This window comes from Oncorhynchus gorbuscha, linkage group LG02, assembly GCF_021184085.1.
Source record: "Oncorhynchus gorbuscha isolate QuinsamMale2020 ecotype Even-year linkage group LG02, OgorEven_v1.0, whole genome shotgun sequence".
In the NCBI taxonomy this organism is placed as follows: Eukaryota; Metazoa; Chordata; class Actinopteri; order Salmoniformes; family Salmonidae; genus Oncorhynchus; species Oncorhynchus gorbuscha.
In genome coordinates, this window is record NC_060174.1 from 73,431,107 (window position 1) to 73,454,098 (window position 22,992).

A 22,992-nucleotide genomic window follows, 5' to 3' on the forward strand; every position below is an offset into this window, starting at 1 on the left:
ATTTGTAATAATCTAAAATAACATATTGCATGTTATCTCAGATGTTCACTTGTTTCATTTGTCTCAAATAATTCAAAGTAGTAACAATTGAATAACTTTAATTTACAGAACATCTTAACATATTTTGACACCACACATAGAAACACTTCAGCAAACTTCCAATTAATTGACAATTTGAATAACTCAATACAATGGTAAGACTTCAGTTCTTACCTGCCTTATAAAAAAAGGAATTTACACAATGTGTAATAGAGTAACAGACATTCCACACATATTAATAAATGCAGTGTGTATAAATAGGTAATAAATAAAATGGTCAGTCCATGGGGCAGTTGATTTATGTGCTGCATACTGTGTTGCCTGGAATTTCTTTGGCCCATATGATAATAAATATAGACTGATTGATGAAATAAAGTTCAGGGTGACATGACTAGTAAAACAGTGCCTTGGCATTATAACCCACGGGAAGACATCACTTCATGTAAATACAAAACTTCCTACTAAAATGGTTCTCAATAATATCTGTAAAACCACATTTGAACATGTTGTATAAATAACTTTAACATGAGTCAGAAAACAAAAAGTAACAGTTAAATGTGGTGTGCTATAGACCAGGGGTTCCCAAACCTTTTCACTCAGGCCCCCCTGTCAGCATTGGGGAACAGCTTATTTTTTGAAATTCTATACATTTTGTCATGGGGTGCAAAGAAAATGTTGCAGTTTTAAGACAAATTATCTTGCAATTCTATACATTTTGCCATGTATTGGAGTGACAAAAAATTACAACAAAATCTATGGGCTAAAAAACCTAAATAAAAAAACATTAGCTGACATGAGCTAGTTGATCTGGACATTTGACAAGTTATAAATAGCTCTATAAGGTATGCAATGACTGACATGACAAGAGGAACTGATGACTCACTACCTCATTTCAGTACCTAATTCTACTATTACAACTTCAAGAGTCAGTTTAAAGTTGGACTGACTTCCTTTAAAAAACATATATAATTTGAGAACCACTGTGCTAGACAGAGATTAAGTGTCTGAGTTTGAGAATATAATTTAAACTCCAAAGAACTTCATAATTAACTCATACGGTTTTTCTTAAATAAACAATATTGTTGGTTTGAATATGGACAGATACAGTATAAATATGGACATCCAATGCTAGATGCATATGGTCAGTGAAGGGTCAGTGTGTGTGGAGGTAGCTACTCTAGGGGCCTCCTCTGGCTGCAGCACACAGGTCTCTCTGGGCCAGCAGCATGTGGAGGGGGCTGGGTACACAGTCCTCTTCCTCCCCGCCTCCCTCCACCAACTCACTCCTCACGTTACGGTTCTGCTGGCGGCTGAAGTGGCGAGCCTTCAGACTGAGAGAGATTACACAAGCTCCTCTGTAAAACTGAGAAATTCCAATTGTAAGTAAAGAGACAGACACAGTAAGAAAGTTACTGACCAGTAGACGTGCCTCTCCTGCTTGGGCATGACGTGCCACAGGCTGGCCAGCTCCTTGGTAACCACGGTAGATGGGGTGCCAGGGTGGGTACTGTTCAAAGACATGACATCTTAGTTACAGACACACAGAGGTACAGTACATCTAGCTGATACACAGGGTTATGGGGATAAAGGTCAGGAGTCACTCACCGGAGGTAGGTCTTCCTGTTGATGCGGCAGAACATTATGAAGCCGTTGACACACTTCTTCTTCAGGTTAAGAGGGGTGCGAGGGGGGCCCTTGGTGGAGGCATTGGCTCTGCGGTGCCGTCCTGTGCTACTGGTCTTTGACTTCAGAGGGACTTGCTGTTGCTTGGGGGTCCATGTGACGTCCCCTTCCTCCCCCTCACTCAGGGAGGACAGCCACCCTCCTCTGCCATGCCTGACTTCAGCTTCACCCTCCGACATCTAGGGGGAATAGTGGCTTTATCATTAAGCTGAACATACTCATTTCCTTAATTGTTTTGCACGATATACCGACACTTCTGGAAAGTAGAACATGAAAAACAGTTCAGTAGTAGAATTTGTATTACTTTCGGTACTGCTGTCAAATGTGTCTCACGGATTAAGCCTGTCTACTAGCACAGCCGACCCCTTATAGCGCGCACCGTACCTGATCCACCTACTCACTGCTAGCCTGCACTGAGAGTCTGGGCTGCATCATTTTAGCTCTGTTTGCAAAACAATGTCCATACAGGCAAGAACACTTTACAATGCAAGATACCTGTAGCTCCCAGCTTTGTAGGCTAACTTTCCTGGCTAGCTGACAGCTAAAGGTAACATCAATTCATTACCCTTATACTTCATTTGTGGTAATATAGAAACAATAACGCAAAAGCTGATTGCCACCAAAAACCTTAATAATTAACTTATTCGGTCTCTCTCACGTCTCTCCCAAAGATGATCTATTGCCTCAGCAAACTGACTCTGCACCAAACCTCTTGCATTGTGAATGATGCCATTACTGGTTAAAGAGACAGCGTACAATTTTTAAATAAAATATGCTACTTCTATGCAAATGTTGTTGATCAGTATAATAAAATAAGTCCCAAATGGAAGGGAACCAAATTGTTTTTCATCTGTAGCCCCATGAAATCAGCAAAAACAACCTCAATAACTCAATGCATGCACACACTCCTATTGAATATGAATTCACCTGTATGGTGGATAGGCCTAGGTTACATCCTGATTTACCCAGTTTATCAATAGAGATGTATCATTTATTGTGATATTGACCTCAAAAGATGCCCAACGATTGAACAGAGCAGTAGCTGAGTTTATCTGTCCGAATCAGGTGCCATTCTGTGACTTTGGCTAATATGTTGTTGTTTTTACACTGTTCTATCGTTTTGGTATCGAGTATTGTGATACTAAACCTGGTATTGATATTGAACACAACACTAGTACCTAACATACTATACACTCAACATTTGTGTTGTGGAAACATGATTCTATGAGGCTTACTGAGTCATTGGGGTCATGGCAGGGCAGGCAGGAGACTTTGGTGTGGGTCGTTTTAGGGGTGACCCAAACATCCTCGAATAGCACTGCAAAAAGATGAGTGTGTGTTGGCCTTTGGCTATGTTTCACTCTCTCTCTCTCGCACCAGGAACTGAAGACGTAAGTAGGAATGTATATGATTAATAGCTGGAGGAATCCTCCCAATCGAGTTACAATTAGGGTTTACAGACTGCACTACTTGGTAGACTACACACTACACCAAGCGTCCCGTAATCTATTTGAAGTCATACACTTCAAATATACTTCAATGGCAGGCAGGGTCTCTTTTGTATCCAACAAAATAAAGCAGCAATACCCTGGTCATTAAGATGATACTAAATCAGCTTAATATTGAGCGTGTGTTATTAAAAGGAGTGTTACCATGGAGCTCCTCCTGGCCCTCAGGCAAGAGGCAGTGGCTGAGGCCCCGGGCAGGGGATGTGAGGAGGGAGGGGCTGAGGTTCAGACTGTCCCCAGTCCCAAACAGAGGCAGCAGGGGGAGCAGGGTAGGGCGTTGGGGCGTGGCAGCAGGGCTGTGGAAGGGCTCCCTTCGCCCTCGCATGGGTGGGATTACCCCAAGCATTTGGTCCTTCAGGAAAAGTGATCCTGGCCTGGAAACACATACAGTTGAAGTCGGAACTTTACATACACTTAGGTTGGAGTCATGAAAAGTCCTTTTCCAAACACTCAACAAATTTATTGTAAACAAAGTATAGTTTTGGAAAGTCCGTTAGGACATTACTTTGTGCATGACACAAGTAAAAAATAATTAAAATTGTTTACAGACAGATCATTTCAGTTATAATTCACTGTATCACAATTCCAGTGGGTCAGAAGTTTACATACACTAAGTTGACTGCCTTTAAACAGCTTGGAAAATTCCAGAAAATGATGTCATGGCTTTAGAAGCTTCTGATAGGCTAATTTACATAATTTGAGTCAATTGGAGGTGTACCTGTGGATGTATTTCAAGACCTACCTTCAAACCCAGTGCCTCTTTGCTTGACATCATGGGAAAGTCATTAGAAATCATCCAAGACCTCAGAAAAAAATTGTAGACCTCCACAAGTCTGGTTCATCCTTGGGAGCAATTTCCAAATGCTTGAAGGTACCATTCATCTGTACAAACAATCGTACGCAAGTATAAACACCACGAGACCATGCAGCCGTCATACCGCTCAGGAAGGAGAAGCTTTCTGTCTCCTAGAGATGAACGTACTTTGGTGCAAAAAGTGCAAATCAATCCCATAACAACAGCAAAGGACCTTGTGAAGATGCTGGAGGAAACAGGTATAAAAATATCTATATCCACAGTAAAACGAGTCCTATATCGACATAACCTGAAAGGCTGCTCAGCAAGGAAGAAGCCACTGCTCCAAAACCGCCATAAAAAACCCAGACTATGGTTTCCAACTGCACATGGGGACAAAGATTGTACTTTTTTGGATAAATGTCCTCTGGTCTGATGAAACAAAAATAGAACTGTTTGGCCATAATGACCATCGTTATGGTTGGAGGAAAAAGGGGGAGGCTTGCAAGCCTAAAAACATCATCCCAACCGTGAAGCACAAGGGTGGCAGCATCATGTTGTGGGGGTGCTTTGCTGCAGGAGGGACTGGTGCACTTCACAAAATAGATGGCATCACGAGGAAGGAAAATTATGTGGATATATTGAAGCAACATCTCAAGACATGAGTCCGGAAGTTAAAGCTTGATCACAAATGGGTCTTCCAAATGGACAATGACCACAAGCATACTTCCAAAGTTGTGGCAAAATGGCTTAAGGACAAAGTCAAGGTATTGGAGGGGCCATCACAAAGCCCTGACCTCAATCCTATAGATAATGTGTGGGCAGAACTAAAAAAGTGTGTGGGAGCAAGGAGTCCTACAAACCTGACTCAGTTACCCCAGCTCTGTCAGGAGGAATGGGCCAAAATTCACCGACTTATTGCGTGAAGCTTGTGGAAGGCTAACCGAAACGTTTGACCCAAGTTAAACAATTTAAAGGCAATGCTACCAAATACTAATTGAGTGTATGTAAACTTCTGACCCACTGGGAATGTGATGAAAGAAATAAAAGCTGAAATAAATAATTATTCTATAATTCTGACATTTCACATTCTTTAAATAAAGTGGTAATCCTAACTGACAAGACAGGGAACTTTTTCTAGGATTAAATGTCAGGAATTGTGAAAAACTGAGTTTAAATGTATTTGGCTAAGGTGTATGCAAACTTCCGACTTCAACTGTATATATGGGTTGAAAACACATTCACATGAATACTATACTAAGTTACACTAAAAAGGGCAAGCATGCGGCTACAGGGATGTAAACCCACCCAGTAATTGGAGTAGTTGGAGTGTCTAGGACCCCGCTCCCTGATGGGATGCTCTCGTTGCCTGTGCGGTCCTCACAAACAAAGCAGTGGCCTCTCTCTGTTGGGGATGGAGTCCACAGAGTCCCACTGCTCCCTGTGGGAGACCAAAAGACAGAGGCATCAACTCAGTAACATTTGTCCCAAACACACCTGTCATGTATAGCCCAGAGAACACTTAGGGACCCTCCAGCCTAACTCACCCTCCAGAGGCGTGCTCAGGGGGAGCAGCTGATTTAGGCTGAAGCCTGAATCCAGGGAGCTCGGCTGGGAGTCACTGTCATACACAGGCCACGCCCCATGGCTATCACTAGACTGGAGCTCTGACCAATCAGAATGCACACCCCACATGGGGACAGACACACCCTCCTCTGGGTAAACTATTTTTCCATTGGCTACAGCTTTGTACAACCTCCTTCTGTTCACCTGAAGCTCTGCCTTCACCTCTGAGTTAAGCAAACAGAAAAGCACCATTCTGGTTAGTGTGATGTTATTACACACAAAACTAGTTTGTAATCATACTTGAAGTAACTAACAGAACTACTCTCGTCACCTTACAACAGTCTTTGACAGTGTTGAACATAATGTCATGGGTAGTTGGGGGGAGGTGTGGGTCTGGTACCTGAGGTGGGGGCAGGTCTCTTGCGGGAACGGCTGAAAAAATATTTGCGCTTGGCCTTTAGAGTGTGAGGGGGGGTGCAGGGATCAGAGAGGGTGTTCTCTTCACTCTCAGACCCTGTACATGCACACACACATACAGTGTAAATGCATTGATATGAAAGTCAGGTACGTAGTCTGTACTTGTCTTGATGCTTGGCTGAGGTTGTACCTGTGTCGGGTTCCTGCTTGGGGATGCAGTGGGGGGGCAAGCGGCTCTGCAGGGTCTGGATCTTACTCTGAAGAAAGTCAAAATAGCGCAGCATGTGGACCAGAGTCTCCTTCTGAAGATAGATTAGAGGTGAGACACACACAGAAACACCCACCACCATAATGTAACCGTACTGTATTCAGACATACTGTAGCCATGCACCCACATACGGACACAAATACTCATACAGGGAATCCATTAATACAATTAAATCAAGATCGTCCGTGCACAAACCTTGGTGAGTCCTCGGCCATTCCTAGGCTTAGATATGGGCAGGAGGCCTGCAATCTCTTTCAGACTGTTGCTCCAGCATGTGCTCCAGTCCAGCTGATCCTTACTGTAATATAATGTACCCATTACTTAGATACAGTAGATCATTTTCATGTCTTCAAGTCTATTTTATCATTCTTATTGACAGTGACGTGCAACAGGCCATTTAAGTAGCTAAAACTACCTTTTCCTGCGAGTCGCGTCTCTGCCTGCGGGTCCTTGTGCCATGCTCAAATCTGCCACAGGGGGCGTCAAAGACGCAAAATGAACGTTCAGTCCCTTGCGCGGTAATGTTAGTTTGCTGGCCAGTTAACTTAGCTAGCTGAAGTTTGCCATCCATCAGCCTAGCTAATTCTTTTCACGCCTTTAACCAACGAGTGTCTGCTTTAACTAAAATATATTAACAATATTAACAATATATTAACAAAGTTACGTTGAGCTAATTGCATAGCAAAATTGATATAACGTTAGCAATCCAGCTAACTTTATGGGTAACTTACCCGTTTTTTGTTAGCGAGGGCGAGCCAATGACTGTATATGAAGGGTGAGCAGAGATAAGCAAGATAAATATACATTTGAATTATTAAACACTATAAAAATATTAATATCTGTGGAAATAATTGTTAGTGACAATTTATGGCCAGTCACTTACCTAGAAGAAGTTTAGCAGCAAAGAGAATGTTGGCTATCTATTTTTTAAATGATTTTTCTCTAGCCAGCTAGTCATGTCACCTCATTGGTTAAGAAAGGACCAATCCCTTCGCACGAGGCAGATCATTGGTTAGACACAGACCTATCCTAGCGGGTACATTGAACGTTCTTAAGACTTTTAAGAAATGTGATTCTAATGCTACCATGCGGAAATATTTTGCCTACATGACAAACCAATCAGTGGTTTGGTTCACTAGATATCAATCAATAAATCAATAATTGATTCATTCGTTCAGCAATGTACAGATATAGATAGAACAATACACACATAAATTCATATTTTTGGGCTAACGTGTGACTTTTTTTTTCAATTCTAGTCTATTGTCATTTTTAGAATTTCTTCCAAATAAACAAGGCACATTTTCAGTCTCATTTTTCCATCAATTGATAGCCTTCTCCTGAATCATTTTCGCGTACAATTTTCACAGCAGGCGGTCGGAGCTCATGCACCAACTGCAGACACAGAACACCGCGTGTGCACTAAAAATGGGGCCATAACGAAACGACGACGATATGGCGGGGGTCAATATGCGATTAGTGCGGACGTTGATAGTTTATTATACCTCAGTGGTTGATAGATTTGATTGGACAGATCCGCCGCAGCATGTATGTCCCAACATGACTGCATGAGTGCTCCATTCAGGTAAAATAGCCTGTATCTTGTTGTTAAATTGTAGCCTATCCTGATGAAATTGTGTTAAATGACAATCATAGATGTCATATATTGTTTCATGTTTATTTGCCCACGCTCGGCTCGAGTCTAAGCAGCAAGTGGCCTCATTAATTCAATCGGTCATGGACGTTATTCTCCATTGCCATACGCTAGCATGGAATCATAAGCACTACAACGCACATAGTTAAGAAAGGCTCTGTACCGGACTGAACTGTTGTGTGAATCTAACGGTTCTTCCAAGTTATGAGAACCACCCGGAAGCCCCGATCTTCTCCAGGCACCAAGCTGCTACTGGGACGCTGCTACCGGCTCCGGATGTCCCGAGTTCGGGTGCTTCTCGTATGCCTATGTGGGATGCTGGCTATAGCTCTGACACTTGGATTTTCTTTCTCGAGTAATGATACAAGCGATGATGATGACAGTATTCATATGGACGATAACACACAATTTCGTGTGCCAGACCTAATAAGGGACAAGGTAGGTGATGGCTCCTGCACTGTAGCCTCCGGTTTTCCAATATTGGACTAAGCCTAAGGAGTAGCCTACTTTTTAGGTGCTGCTGTCTTGCTACAGCCTACATACCCCAGCCAGCTGGAACACTTAACCCAGTATGTTCAACTATATACACTTCACTGATGGCAGACAATTTACCTCAAGTCAGATCTTTGATTGCTCAATAATAACAGTATTTTCTGCCTGGTGACTGACGGTTTTCAAAATGCATATGTGAAACAAACTACTGCAATTGTCTCCTTTCTCCTGCTGTCCTCCTTTTCTGCAGTTGACCCATAACCCCCGTCGGGCCACTGTGGCCCAGATCAAGCGTCTGGTGGGCCAGGTGAATTCAGGTAGACTGTGGTACTCTCTCCTGAGGCCCATCCTGGTAGAGAGACTGCCAGGTACCAGGGGCAGCCGTAGGGTGCGTGAGGTTAGGATCTCTACTGACTCCAGGAAGAGACATCAGGGTAGAACGTCTGTAATTAAAGTGGAACTGGTGTCTCTTTATCCAGTCTTACATGTTATTGTATCAATTTACATTTTGTTTTCTGAAATAAAGTTCTTAGATTAAAATCACACTGTTTTTTTTCTTTGAATGCCACAGCATATCTACAGCCATCTAGAGTTCCTGTCAGCGGGTTGGTCGTTGGAGGTCGACTCCTTCAACTCTGCTACCCCAAAGGGAATAATCACCTTCTCCAACCTGCTGGCAGTCCTGGACCCCTCGGCCCCGCGCCGTCTGCTGCTGGCCTGCCACTACGACTCCAAGGCTATGCTCCCAGCTTCCAAAACCCCCGACGGGCCTCTCAGGAGGTTCCTAGGGGCCAGCGATGCGGCCGTCCCCTGTGCCATGATACTGGAGCTGGTGACTGCTTTGGACGTCCACCTGAAAGTGCTAAAACAACAGGTAAATACTGTCTGCTCTGCTACTGTAGGACAAGGCTACGCTTCAGAGGGCAAGGATGAAAGTGATGACTTGACAGATCCTTTTAAGTTCCTGGTTGCACTGGGAATATAAGTTGTTGGATTTGCGGAAAACTGATGACAGGATGAGGCTTCAGTGTGTGGTTGGGCTACCCTCTGACATGTTTGCCTCTCTCCCGGGATGTCAGACTATTTATAGATCTGGAGTCTGACCCATGCACACACATCAATTATTCAAACATTTATATCCAAATTAAACTGCAGACATTTGTGGGTTGAGGCACAGACATCATTAACACTCACCGGACATCTCTCATGTTGGCATCAAAAGCAATGCATTTTAAAGGATATTGTATGATAGTCACATATTACTCGACCAATATATATTTTTCTAAGCATTTTTGTTATATTACAAGAATATGTATCACTCCAACCCCTGTATCAGTCTTTCTTTCTGTCTGTTTTTCTCTCTGGTAGAAGTCACAGGTGACTTTGCAGTTGGTCTTCTTTGATGGTAATGAGGCGTTTGATCAGCCGAGCCCCTCCGACTCTCTGTATGGCTCACGTTACCTTGCTGAACAAATGTCCCGTACACCTCACCCTCCAGGAGCTGAACATACCACCCTGTTACATGCTTTGGTGAGGCTTTGTTAGTGTTTGTTACAATGTTCCATTGCCACATGCCTTATGTAGTATGCAGTTAAGTGTTCTTCGCTAAGTGTTCTGTATGTTGAATGGCAGGACCTGTTTGTTCTTTTGGATCTGATTGGTGCCCCTGACCCTATGTTTGTCAACCACTTTGACGACACTGTACGCTGGTTTGATGAGCTGATATATGCAGGTACGGCCCCCACCTCTTATCTCAAAATGTATACTCCATATACTGTATCACAAAAATTGCCTATATTGCCAGGTAAATTAATTCATTATTATCACGCTCATTGCTCACTGTAATCGTAATGGGGCAAAAACATATTGTAATGGAGATAGTGAGGTAGAGGGACACTAGAATGACAGAAAGAGCCAGGGAGCAAGGCACAGAGTTTTGTAGGTGGATGACTGACTCATGCAAATACAGGACCAGGCTCTGCAGTGCTGATCTGGCTATAATTCCACTCAGGCACAAGTAATAAGACACCTGAAATGAGCTGTTCTTCCTCCATCATTTTTTCTCTCCTCCCTGCTTACCCCTTCTCCACCCCCCATGGCCCGCGGTGGCTGTCACGTTCGTGTGCTAGAGAGGAGGCTCCATAAGCTGGGTCTGCTGTCCTCCCACCCCAGAGAGGTGAGCTACTTCAGGAAGGACATAAACCTGGGCCCTGTGGAGGACGACCATGTGCCATTCCTCCAGCAGGGTGAGAGAGCACACCCACATAGATAGGCAGATGGTTAGAGGGCACATTTACTGACTAACAAGGATGGACGATTAACAGTACACCATGAATATATAAGTGGATGCTCTTAAGGGGAGGACCATCCTACTCAGTGAATTTAATTTAATTTTCTAGTGAAATATTAAAGATGCACTATGCGGAAATCGCTTGGCTATTTCCTGGTTGCTAAAATTGGAATAGTTCGCCTAATTTCAGTTTATGTCAAATCAAATCAAATATATTTATATAGCCCTTCGTACATCAGCTGATATCTCAAAGTGCTGTAAAGAAACCCAGCCTAAAACCCCAAACAGCAAGCAATGCAGGTGTAGAAGCACGGTGGCTAGGAAAAACTCCCTAGAAAGGCCAAAACCTAGGAAGAAACCTAGAGAGGAACCAGGCTATGTGAGGTGGCCAGACCTCTTCTGGCTGTGCCGGGTGGAGATTATAACAGAACATGGCCAAGATCTTCAAATGTTCATAAATGACCAGCATGGTCAAATAATAATAAGGCAGAACAGTTGAAACTGGAGCAGCAGCACGGCCAGGTGGACTGGGGACAGCAAGGAGTCATCATGTCAGGTAGTCCTGGGGCATGGTCCTAGGGCTCAGGTCCTCCTGAGCCCTATGTGAAGTATAGTGTAGAGCCCTCAAACTCAACTCTGGACCTCAAAGCAATTTCCACTGCAATGTGCACTTAATTATCAGGTAGAACAGAAAACCAGCAGGCTCCGGACCTCGTAGGGTAAGAGTTGAATACCCCTGGTGTAGAGAATCATTGTACCATATAAACTGTGGTGAAATATATTTTACATAAACAAAAACATTATATTTTCAGCTGTTTAAAGATCGTGTACAAAACCTAAAGTAAAAGATGCAAAAAGCATAGAAATTGCGCATATAGAACAGATCTACTGCTTCTTAGAGTATGACATATCTATAACTCACATTTCTATGAAATGTTTGTCAAGTCACCCAAATAGATACATATTGCAAGATCTCCTTTTTAGGTAAAACTATACTAAATATATTCACGTCACCAAATGACTGATTAAAACACAGTTTTGCAATGAAGGTCTACAGTAGCCTGTAGGGTAGCACCATAGTGTAGCAGAACAGCTAGCTTCCATCCTCCTCTGGGTACCTTGACTTCAATACAAAATCTAGGAGGCTCATGGTGCTCACCCCCTTCATATACTTACACAGTAATTATGACGACTTCCGGGGGACGTCCTCCAACCTATCAGAGCTCTTGCAGGATGAACTGACATGTCCATCCAATCAAAGGATCAGAGAATGAATCTAGTAGTGAAAGAATAAGCTACAGCTAGTTAGCACTGCAGTGCATAAAATGTGGTGAGTAGTTGCCTCAAAGAGAGAGAAAGACAATAGTTGAACAGTTTTGAACAAATTCATTTTGTACAAAATTAAGGAGAAGCAGCAGAGCGAAATATTTTTATATTTTTAGCTAGCTGGCTAAGGCTATCCGAACTGTCCAATTCAAGGTGAGCTTTCGGTTTTATAAGTGTATTGTCACTGGGCCCCGCCAGTGTAACTACTAAACTGCTCGTTGTACACTACTGTGTGATTGTACAAATGGATTGGATTGTGGGTTTACTAATGCGTTAGTTATAGTAGCTATGTTGACTATGAAGTTAGATAATATGGTGACAACAATGTAGGCTGTGTGTAGCAGCTATGGTATGACAGCTATTGTGTTGTGCACTGAACTCCACAAGTGAAGGGAAAATATGAGAAGAGAGCGTGTAAATGTGATGATGCTGTTTGTGTGGCTGCTATGAAAGTGAACTGTGTGTGCTTATACGGGCACAAGGCGAGACCCAGATGCAGACACGGGAGGCAGATGGTTTAAGTCCTTGATATTTATTATATCCAAAAGGGGTAGGCAAGAGAATGGTCGTGGAAAGGCAAAAAGTCCAAATCAGTTCAGAGTCCAGGACGTACAGTGTGGCAGGCAGGCTCGAGGTCAGGGCAGGCAGAATGGTCACGCAGGCGGGTACAGAGTCCAGAAAACAGGCAAAGGTCAAAACTGGGAGGACTAGTAAAAGAGAATAGAAAAGGCAGGAGCATGGGAAAAACACACTGGTTGACTTGGAACATACAAGACGAACTGACACAGAGAGACAGGAAACACAGGGATATATACACCAGGGATAAAAAGTGACACCTGAAGGAGGTGGAGACAATAACAAGGACAGGTGAAACTGATCAGGGTGTGACAGTGCGGCTGAACAGGGGTGTATTTATTCCGCTAATTCTGTTGCAAAATGTTTCTTAAATGGAAGAAAACGGAATGAAACGGGGATGGATCTACCTGAATTTGTCCACTAGAAACTCTTGTTTTAGTTTTGCAACTGTTTGGACTAATGATTGCACCCTAGATCAGCTATATGCAGGCAGTACTCCAATTTGTCTTTCGACCTTTGCACCTACGTTATAAACTTAATTTGTAGGCTAGGTTGTAACAACCTCATGCTGGGTATAGGGCAAATATGAGTATCATGTAGTAGCCTAAACATATCAATGTTACATTGAACTGGGTGAATGGAATATGAAAGACAGACAGTCATCCAATATGCTGTAATAGAAATAAGGCCATGCTCATTAAAAAACCCCGCCTCTGATATCTACACCGCTGATTAGACTATGACCTTATGACTGTACTGTATCTGCAGAGAGTTCTCCCTCTGCTTTAGTTTTATCCCTGGAGAACTTAATCTACCATCTGCCTTTTTGATCTCTCCGTCTATTAACCTCTGTCATCCCCTACACTCTACCCTATCTCATTTGTCTTCTCCCCTCCCCTATCTCTCTGTCATCCCCTACACTCTACCCTATCTCATTTGTCTTCTCCCCTCCCCTGTCTCTCTGTCATCCCCTACACTCTACCCTATCTCATTTGTCTTCTCCCCTACACTCTACCCTATCTCATTTGTCTTCTCCCCTCCCCTGTCTCTCTGTCATCCCCTACACTCTACCCTATCTCATTTGTCTTCTCCCCTCCCCTGTCTCTCTGTCATCCCCTACACTCTACCCTATCTCATTTGTCTTCTCCCCTTCCCTGTCTCTCTGTCATCCCCTACACTCTACCCTATCTCATTTGTCTTCTCCCCTACACTCTACCCTATCTCATTTGTCTTCTCCCCTTCCCTGTCTCTCTGTCATCCCCTACACTCTACCCTATCTCATTTGTCTTCTCCCCTCCCCTGTCTCTCTGCCATTCCCACCCACTCCCCTCTATGCCCGCAGGGGTTCCAGTCCTACACATGATCACAACGCCCTTCCCCTCCTTTATGCACACTCTGGAGGACACAGCGGAACACATCCATTCTCAGACTATCGAGAACCTCACCAAGGTGCTAGTGGTGTTCCTTGCTGAATACATAGGACTCTGACTGACGTTTCCTCCCTTTACTGTTGCTCATAGACATGTATCCTTTAGACTTTATGCCACAATCACCCAGCTGCATTTTATAATACCAGCCACTCTCCCACATAATCAATTTACAATCATCAAAGTCCTATCATACCATGTCTTTTCTCTACATCACCTATATCTCTCGTTCTAGAATCTATACCCTAGTAGTCTTGTTGTTTAAAAAAAAAAATCCATTCTGGAGCCATACTAGAAAATGGTTGAAATTAGGATTGTGATTATAGTGGCCTTTTAATATACCCTGTCCCTCTCATTCCCATAATCCATGTGGAACTCAGACTTATGCAAAAACAGAATGACGAACTTGATTAGGTGCCTTTTCTCAATACGTTCAGTAAATGAGGTTGTGAACACTAGAGTATATAGTGTTTCCCAATGAGGGAAGTTCAAGCTAGATCATGTGGGTAAAAAAAGATTAAAATGCTAAATAAAGAGGTGATATACAGACATTACTGTACATATTTGTTCCCCAAAAATCACTTATATGTTTAGGACAGACAGTCCAGTAATAATATAGCAATAAACATGTGCTATGGGAAGTGCTAGATTATATGGGATATAATTGTGTATTAACAGTGCCTTCAGAAAGTATTCACACCCCTTGACTTTATTCACATCTTGTTGTGTTACAGCCTGAATTTAAAATGGATTGTTGCCACTAGCCTACCTACAATACCCCATAATTTCAAAGTGGAATTAGATTTTTTGAAAATGTTGCAAATGAATTACAAATGAAAAGCTGAAATATCTTGAGTCAATAACTATTCAACCCTTTTATTATGGCATAAATACGTCGCATGGACACACTCTGTGTGCAATAATAGTGTTTTACATGATTGCTGAATGACTACCTCATCTCTGTGTCCCACACATACAATTATCTGTAAGGTCTCTCAGTCAAGCAGTGAATTTCAAACACAGATTCAACCACAAAGACAGGAGGTTTTCCAATGCCTCACAAAGAAGGGCACCTATTGATAGAAGGGAAAATACAATTTAAAAAATACATTGAATATCCCTTTGAGCATGGTGAAGTTATTAATGACACTTTGGGTGGTGTATCAATACACCCAGTCACTGTAAAGATACGAGCTTCCTTCTTAACTCAGTTGCCAGAGAGTAAGGAAACCGCTCAGGGATTTCAACATAAGACCAATGGTGACTTTAAAACAGTTACAGAGTTTCTTTGGGGCTGTGATAGGATAAAACTGAGGATGGATGTATCAACAACGCTGTAGTTACTCCACAATATTAACCTAATTGACAGAGTGAAAAGAAGGAAGCCTGTACAGAATAAAAATATTCCAAAACATGCATCCTGATTGCAACGAGGCACTAAAGTAATAATGCAATGAAATGTGGCAAAGCAATTAACTCCTTGTTCTGAATACAAAGTGTTATGTTTGGGGCAAATCCAATATAACACATTACTGAGTACCACTCTCCATATTTTCAAGCATAGTGGTGGCTGCATCATGTTATGGGTATGCATGTAATTGTTAAGGACAGGGGAGTTTTTCAGGATAAAAAGAAACAGAATGTAGCTAAGCACAGGAAAAATCCTAGATGAAAACCTGTTTCAGTCTGCTTTCCACCAGACACTGGGAGATTAATTCACCTTTCAGCAGGACAATAACCTAAAACACAAGGCCAAATCTACACAGGAGTTGCTTACCAAGATGACAGTGAATGTTCCTGAGTGGCCGAGTTAAAGTCTTGACTTAAATTTACTTGGAAATCTATGGCAAGGCTTGAAAATGGCTGTCTAGCCATGATCAACAACCAACTAGACAGAGCTTGAATATTTTTTTTAAGAATGTGAAAATATATAATACATATACAGTGGAGCAAAAAATATTTAGTCAGCCACCAATTGTGCAAGTTCTCCCACTTAAAAAGATGAGAGAGGCCTGTAATGTTCATCATAGGTACACTTCAACTATGACAGACAAAATGAGAATAAAAGAAATCCAGAAAATCACATTGTAAGATTTTTAATTCATTTATTTGCAAATTATGGTGGAAAAAAAGTATTTGGTCAATAACAAAAGTTTATCTCAATACTTTGTTATATACCCTTTGTTGGCAATGACAGAGGTCAAACATTTTCTGTATGTCTTCACGAGGTTTTCACACACTGTTGCTGGTATTTTGGCCCATTCCTCCATGCAGAGCTCCTCTAGAGCACTCCTCTAGGACTTTCAACTCCCTCCAAAGATTCTCTATGGGGTTGAGATCTGGAGACTGTCTAGGCCACTCCAGGACCTTGAAATGATTCTTACGAAGCCACTCCTTCGTTGCCCGGGCGGTGTGTTTGGGATCATTGTCATGCTGAAAGACCCAGCCACGTTTAATCTTCAATGCCCTTGCTGATGGAAGGAGGTTTTCACTCAAAATCTCACGATACATGGCCCATTCATTCTTTCCTTTACACAGATCAGTTGTCCTGGTCCCTTTGCAGAAAAACAGCCCCAAAGCATGATATTTCCACCCCCATGCTTCACAGTAGGTATGGTGTTCTTTGGATGCAACTCAGCATTCTATGTCCTCCAAACACGACGAGTTGAGTTTTTACCAAAAAGTTCTATTTTAGTTTCATCTGACCATATGACATTCTCCCAATCTTCTTCTGGATCATCCAAATGCTCTCTAGCAAACTTCAGACGGGCCTGGACATGTATTGGCTTAAGCTGGGGGACACATCTGGCACTGCAGGATTTGAGTCCCTGGCGGCGTAGTGTGTTACTGATGGTAGGCTTTGTTACTTTGGTCCCAGCTCTCTGCAGGTCATTCACTAGGTCCCCCCGTGTGGTTCTGGGATTTTTGATCACTGTTCTTGTGATCATTTTGACCCCACGGGGTGAGATATTGCGTGGGGCCCCAGATCGAGGGAGATTATCAGTGGTCTTGTATGTCTTCCATTTCCTAATAATTGCTCCCACAGTTGATTTCTTCAAACCAAGCTGCTTACCTATTGCAAATGCAGTCTTCCCAGCCTGGTGCAGGTCTTCAATTTTGTTTCTGGTGTCCTTTGACAGTTCTTTGGTCTTGGCCATAGTGGAGTTTGGAGTGTGACTGTTTGAGGTTGTGGACAGGTGTCTTTTATACTGATAACAAGTACAAACAGGTGCCATTAATACAGGTAATGAATGGAGGACAGAGGAGCCTCTTATAGAAGAAGCTCTCTGTGAGAGCCAGAAATCTTGCTTGTTTGTAGGTGACCAAATACTTATTTTCCACCATAATTTGCAAATAAATTCATTAAAAATCCTACAATGTGATTTTCTGGATTTTTTTTTCTCATTTTGTCTATCATAGTTGAAGTGTACCTATGATGAAAATTACAGGCCTCTCATCTTTTTAAGTGGGAGAACTTGCACAATTGGTGGTTGACTAACTAAATACTTTTTTGCCCCACTTTAAATATAATACAATCCATGAGTGCAAAGCTCTTAGAGAGACTGGGTAAGAAAGACAGCTGTAATCGCTGCCAAAGGTGCTTCTGCAAAGTATTGACTCGGGTGTGAATTCTTATGTAAATGAGATATTTCTGTATTTCATTTTCAATACATTTGCTCAAATTTGTCATTATGGGGTATTGTGTGTAGATGGGTGAGAAAATCCCTCGATTTAATCCATATTGAATTCAGGCTGTAACACGACAAAATATGAAATAAGTCAAGGGGTATGAATACTTTCTGAAGTATCTTCTAGTAGCTTATGCAAGTAATACCAAGTTATGCTTCCGATTTTACATAGACCCAACAGTTCCAACTCTGTTTGTTGAAATACATGTACTATATATTAGGATGAAGATAAAGATTAATCAAATGTATTGGTATGACTTTGTATATTGAGCATTACGATATGTAGAGATATTTATCTAGAAGTAATACTATGTTCAGTGCCAATGTGTCACATATTATTTGTATACTGAAAGAGTCGCATCCACCAGTTAACTGGTCAAAAAGCGATAATAACAAAATTGAATTATTATTAATTGATTATTGTGTACTGTATGCATCCACTATTGTAGCACAACAATGGCTTTCACATGATCTCCGCCAGCAGAATCTAATAATGCATAATAAGAAACTATTTTATGCGCAATACTTGCTACAGCGAACTCAGTGACAACATTATTATACTGAATGAACCAGACTGTGTGAATGGATGCTGTAACTGTCACAGTGTTGTTACATAGCCTGGCTGACAGTCTATTTCTGCTAGCCAACATGTCCTATAATTGTTTTGCCGAAAGAAACAAAACACTCAGAATGGTTCATGCACAACGGGCTTCCATTGGAGTCATGCCATCTCCTATGTGAAAGATTGATTGAGGCTATTCTGTACCTCAACCCTCAACCCAATATTCTATTGCACTACTTTCTGACATCGACTCATATTTTAATTATGTTTGTATTATTATTGAACTGTATGAAAAATGTATATGAAATGAATGATTGCTTGCATAGAATTCCACACAGAATGTTTTCCTAAATAAAGATTATAAACTTGTTTGATTTGTTTAATTTCATGTGTGAGAAATGTGTTGAAACATGTTAAGTTCACCCCAACGTTTGAGCCTGTACTAAACTGACAACGTAATTGTGAGGTGAGACATCCAAGCCAATAGAGGGCAGTGTAACTAGCACCCATCGCAACAGCTCCGCCGCCTTTGGCTTTCGTAACATAAACATTTAACCACAAGAGTTTCTAAACTCAGAGGCGCAACATCGCGAAACTTCCGGGAACGCTTGCGAAACAGACTAGACCTGGCTTTCGCAAAGGTATCGTAGCAATAACCATCTTAATTCCATTGAAACTAAATAAACGAAAGATCATTTTAGTGCTACGATGCTTTTGGGGAAATCAGCCCAGGCCGGGGTTTGAGAAGTGAAAAATTAGTTGTTCCTTTTCTCGAAATCTAAAGGCACAACGTGGATTTGAGCCAATACCTCAACGAGTTTAACATGTTATTACGCCAACCTCGTGAAAGTGACAAACTGACACGTTTTCATCTTCATCAAAAACAACTTTATATGGACCTTTGATTTGACGGTCTTTGTCAGTCCTACTTTTCGGTACCTTTTCTGTCCCCAGGAAATATCAGTTCTTATTTAGTGTAATATGTGGATTCCAGAAGGCTTTAAATATAAGGCCTGGTGTCCTTAACCTTAAAAAACATACAAATATGGATCCTGAAAAGGAGTTTTATGCAAGTTTTTTTTGTCAGTGGATGTTGGCGTTTTTGCCATGTCCCCAGTTATCTACTTACACAATAAATATGCCATAAAATAATACACATTTTACGTAATACACACGTTCTTCCTTATGTTATAGTCCTAGTTAAAGTCTCTTTCATCAATAAAGTATTTTTCATAATTATTTTATTTAAGATTTTCCGAATCACTTTCCCTGTTAGTTTGTTGAAATTCTCCATTTAAGAAAACAACCCCTTCCTACAGTGACACCACATTTAGGAAGTGTCGTAATTTCTTTGGTGGGAAAACAATTTTGCAAAACTCAATAAATATAAATAAATACTCAGTTGTTAGTCCGTATGTCCCACTCAAATGTCCACTATGTTAGGCTAAATTATGGAGAAAATGTAAACATGTTTGATAGAGAAGTTAAAATCCTGTTCATGTGTTCACATTTTGCTTGCCAGCTCAATCTTGCTCACTCACAGAGCTATGGCTAATTTAGGCTCAAAATTCCCACCCAGTTAGGATTATGCGCCTAACAAATTGGAAAATGCACCCAATATTTTTGTAAGTGCCTGAGCTTGACCAATTTGTTTTTCTGAAAGTCAAACATGCCCATTTTCTCTTAGAATACTATTTAAAATACATATATTGGGTTTTTTTCTCCAAAGGTTTTGAGGTCCACATGGTACCGCAAGAGAGGAATGACCCTCCTGCATATGACGTATTTGTACGCATGAGTTTAGCTAGCAAATGTCGCCGTGACATCGCCTAGAAGTCTGATATGGGGAAGCAGTTCTGGCCTATCTTCATACTATACTGTCTTTGATACATAGCTAACATGAGTTATCATAAAGGTCGTGCTGTGTTAGCTAGCTAGTGTTTAAGCAATATGTTCCTCAAACGGTTTAAGTGGTAAATAGGTTATTAACGGGAGTTTCACACTTGATATGAAACGCATTTCACTATCAAATACAGGCAAAGTTACTATATTTTCGAAGTTGACACTGACTGTGAAGGTAGGTTAGTTTGCTGGTTAGCTAGCTAGCAGTTCTAGCCCAGTAAATTCGACTAGCTAGCTAGTATATAGCTACATGACTTTAAACCATATTGTGGTGTTTTAGTATCAGCCTGTATGTGGAATGTCTTGTAAAGTGTTCAACTTTGTGGTTTGTGTAGGTTAGCGACGAGCTATACGTTTTATTGATGTGACTCACTAATATAATACTGTTCCTGTAACGTTACTGTCCACTGCCTGGGATGAGTTCGGGTCCCTGACTGTCCAATCTGAGTTTATTTATCATCAGGGATATTGGTTTCATAGGCTATCATCATGAAGCTAATCAAATCTTCAGAAACACACCTATAATCATAAGATAATATAATGACAACTAACATGGCCAGATATAATTGTTTCACCAGCCACTATGATGTCTTTCTCCCATAGGTGTAGGAGACACTTCGTCTACACCCTTATGCATGTGTTGTGACTGAGGCTGCTTCATTCTCTGTCTTCTGGTAGGTCGTCTTCCCTGGTCATCTGTGTTGCTGTTGCCCTGTGTTCCACACCATGGCACGCCACAGTAAGCTGCAGAAACAGGTGTTGTCTCTGTTCCGCCAGTTCCTGCGTGCTGGCCAGGACAAGCCAGGCTTTCTACCCAGGATCCGGGATGAGTTCCGGGAGAACTCCAGCATCAAGAAGACTGATGTCATGCACATAGAATATCTTTACCGGCGCGGACAGAGACAGCTAGACCAGCTGAAAGATGTGAACACAAAGCAACTAGGAACTTTCTCCAAACCCAAAGCAGAGAGATGACCAAAACCATTTCCTTCTCTACCTCTAACTGGATACGGGGGCATGCGCTATGTAATTACATTAATCATTCACTAGTCAGATTACTACTCCTTTCAATCTGCAGCTAAGTGCAGTCATTGTCCTAAGCAATGGCCATGGATCTGAACTGTATGACATCACTATTGTCCTCTGTCAGAGAGGTGGACACCACTGATGAGGATGTACATTTGAAAACAGTCTCTGGCCAGTGAGTTTGTTGGGTTGAGCAGACCAGTTGCTCTGGTCATTGTTGTAAAATACTTTCATCTAGCTACATTAACCTGTTGAGTGTTTTGGATTTAAAGATGATATCATCAGTATGAGAAGTGAATTTGACTATTATTTTAAGTCTAGCTAATACTAGTATATGCTTACATGTCACAAGAGCTCAAGTAATGGCATTATATAATGCTTATGAAATGTACGGTAAATAAACATGTATGGTCACATATACCAGATAGGTGAAGTGAAATATGTTGTTTTATAGGGTCAGCCATAGTAGTATGGTCCCCCTGGAGCAAATTAGGTTTAAGTGCCTTGCTTAAGGGCACATAGACAGGTTTTTCACCCTGTTGTCTTGGGTATTCAAAACAGCGACGTTTCATCAGCTGGCCCAAAGTTCTAACTGCTAGTCTACCTTCCACTCACAGGTGGCATCACACAAATTAGAAATGCCTGAGTAATTTAGATATTGACTGTCAACCAGAAAGTAGCTCAAGCTAACAGCCCAATCCCAAATGGAACCCTTGACCCTACTCCCTATGCACTTGTGGAAATCTGAAATTATTTGGTTGGTATAAGCAATATGGTGAAACTTCAACCTAGCATATGAGAGGGCAAGGTGCAGCTATTAGCATATTAGTTGCACCTGTTAAATCCTCTCAGATCTCAAGTGTGTAGGGTTTACTATAGGGGGATATCTCAATTGCATTTCCTTGACTCCTCCTGTCCTCTCACCTCATTCTCAAAACCCATTGGAGGAGAAGGTCAGAGGGGTGTGAGGAGAGAGGACATGAGGAAGAAATGCAATTCAGATTCTCCCTAGGGGTCCATTTGAGATTGGGTCATAATCTTGACAGCTCAATTATGTAAGGCTCTCGCTTTAGCCGCTAGGTGGCAGTAATATGGGTACATCTCAGCACATGAACTAGAAGCAGAAGCAAAGATGGTGGACAAATGAAAGATGCCGTTTTCTCATTGAGAAAATGGTCAGTCCCGGTCTGCTTAACGGGTTGACTCTAGGCACCAATGCATTAGCAGCTGGCTCTGGTCTGTTTATTTCAGGGATGGGCAACTGGTGGCCCCTTTAATGTCCCCCAGATCAACCCCCCCCCCCCGTCTAAATTTATCATGGTTGAATTACTTTGTTAGTAATCTCACTAAGATATCATATTAAAAACTGCAAACATTTCTCTCCACCCTATGGCAAAATGTGTAGAATTGCAGGAAATTAGCTGTAAAACTGTGGCACCTCATGATGAATTCAGATTTTTTTGTGGCTCCCCACCCCCATCAAAGTTTCCCATCCCTGGATTAGTTAATTGACTGTGTAACACTGTATAGGACCACCTGCTCTTTTCATGACATAGACTGACCAGGTGAATCCAGGTGGAAGCTATGATCCCTTATTGATGTCACCTGTTAAATCCATTTCAATCAGTGTAGATGAAGGGGAGGAGACTTTTGAAATAAGGATGTTAAGCCTTGAGACAATGGATTGTGTTTGTGTGCCATTTAGAGGGTGAATGGGCAAGACAAAAGATTTAAGTGCCTTTGAACTGGGTATGATAGTAGGTGCACCGGTTTG

The 22,992-nt window shown here is 41.8% G+C and overlaps 2 protein-coding genes across 4 annotated transcripts; one reads left to right on the forward strand and one right to left on the reverse strand.

The window, feature by feature from the left end:
• Positions 1-87: 87 nt before the first annotated feature.
• LOC124009152 lies at positions 88-7,196 on the reverse strand. 2 transcript variants are annotated; one of them, XM_046320673.1, is made up of 13 exons: positions 7,158-7,196; positions 7,006-7,036; positions 6,690-6,741; positions 6,470-6,572; positions 6,197-6,308; positions 5,990-6,103; positions 5,571-5,813; positions 5,332-5,464; positions 3,375-3,604; positions 2,958-3,040; positions 1,645-1,901; positions 1,457-1,546; positions 88-1,370 (listed from the first exon to the last, which is right to left on the reverse strand). In XM_046320673.1, exons 3-13 carry the CDS (start codon positions 6,731-6,733, stop codon positions 1,217-1,219), a joined length of 1,563 nt encoding a protein of 520 aa, XP_046176629.1. In that variant the 5' UTR covers positions 6,734-6,741; positions 7,006-7,036; positions 7,158-7,196; the 3' UTR covers positions 88-1,216. The 2 variants fall into 2 exon arrangements, with proteins under 2 accessions (XP_046176629.1, XP_046176638.1); XM_046320682.1 differs by having other exon boundaries at positions 7,006-7,186.
• Positions 7,197-7,692: 496 nt separating this feature from the next.
• On the forward strand, positions 7,693-21,643 carry LOC124009159 (glutaminyl-peptide cyclotransferase-like). Of its 2 annotated transcripts, none has more exons than XM_046320706.1 (7): positions 7,693-8,366; positions 8,671-8,817; positions 8,992-9,294; positions 9,789-9,950; positions 10,053-10,152; positions 10,550-10,666; positions 20,871-21,643. In XM_046320706.1, the coding sequence occupies exons 1-7, from the start codon at positions 8,133-8,135 to the stop codon at positions 20,933-20,935; spliced, it is 1,128 nt and encodes a 375-aa protein (XP_046176662.1). In that variant the 5' UTR covers positions 7,693-8,132; the 3' UTR covers positions 20,936-21,643. The 2 variants fall into 2 exon arrangements, with proteins under 2 accessions (XP_046176662.1, XP_046176652.1); XM_046320696.1 differs by lacking the exon at positions 20,871-21,643 and adding an exon at positions 13,955-15,056.
• The last annotated feature ends 1,349 nt before the right edge of the window (positions 21,644-22,992 follow it).

What these genes read in the sequence shown, in the direction of transcription:
- LOC124009152 (XM_046320673.1), bottom strand. Translation starts at nt 6,733, where the DNA reads ATGGCACAAGGACCCGCAGGCAGAGACGCGACTCGCAGGAAAAG. An exon ending in CAAGCAGGAACCCGACACAG is followed by an intron (nt 6,104 to 6,196) that starts GTACAACCTCAG and finishes GTGCATGTACAG; the next exon opens with GGTCTGAGAGTGAAGAGAAC. An exon ending in CAGGAGAGGCACGTCTACTG is followed by an intron (nt 1,371 to 1,456) that starts GTCAGTAACTTT and finishes AATCTCTCTCAG; the next exon opens with TCTGAAGGCTCGCCACTTCA.
- LOC124009159 (XM_046320696.1), top strand. Translation starts at nt 8,133, where the DNA reads ATGAGAACCACCCGGAAGCCCCGATCTTCTCCAGGCACCAAGCTGCTA. An exon ending in TGAAAGTGCTAAAACAACAG is followed by an intron (nt 9,295 to 9,788) that starts GTAAATACTGTC and finishes TCTCTCTGGTAG; the next exon opens with AAGTCACAGGTGACTTTGCA. An exon ending in TGTGCCATTCCTCCAGCAGG is followed by an intron (nt 10,667 to 13,954) that starts GTGAGAGAGCAC and finishes CTATGCCCGCAG; the next exon opens with GGGTTCCAGTCCTACACATG.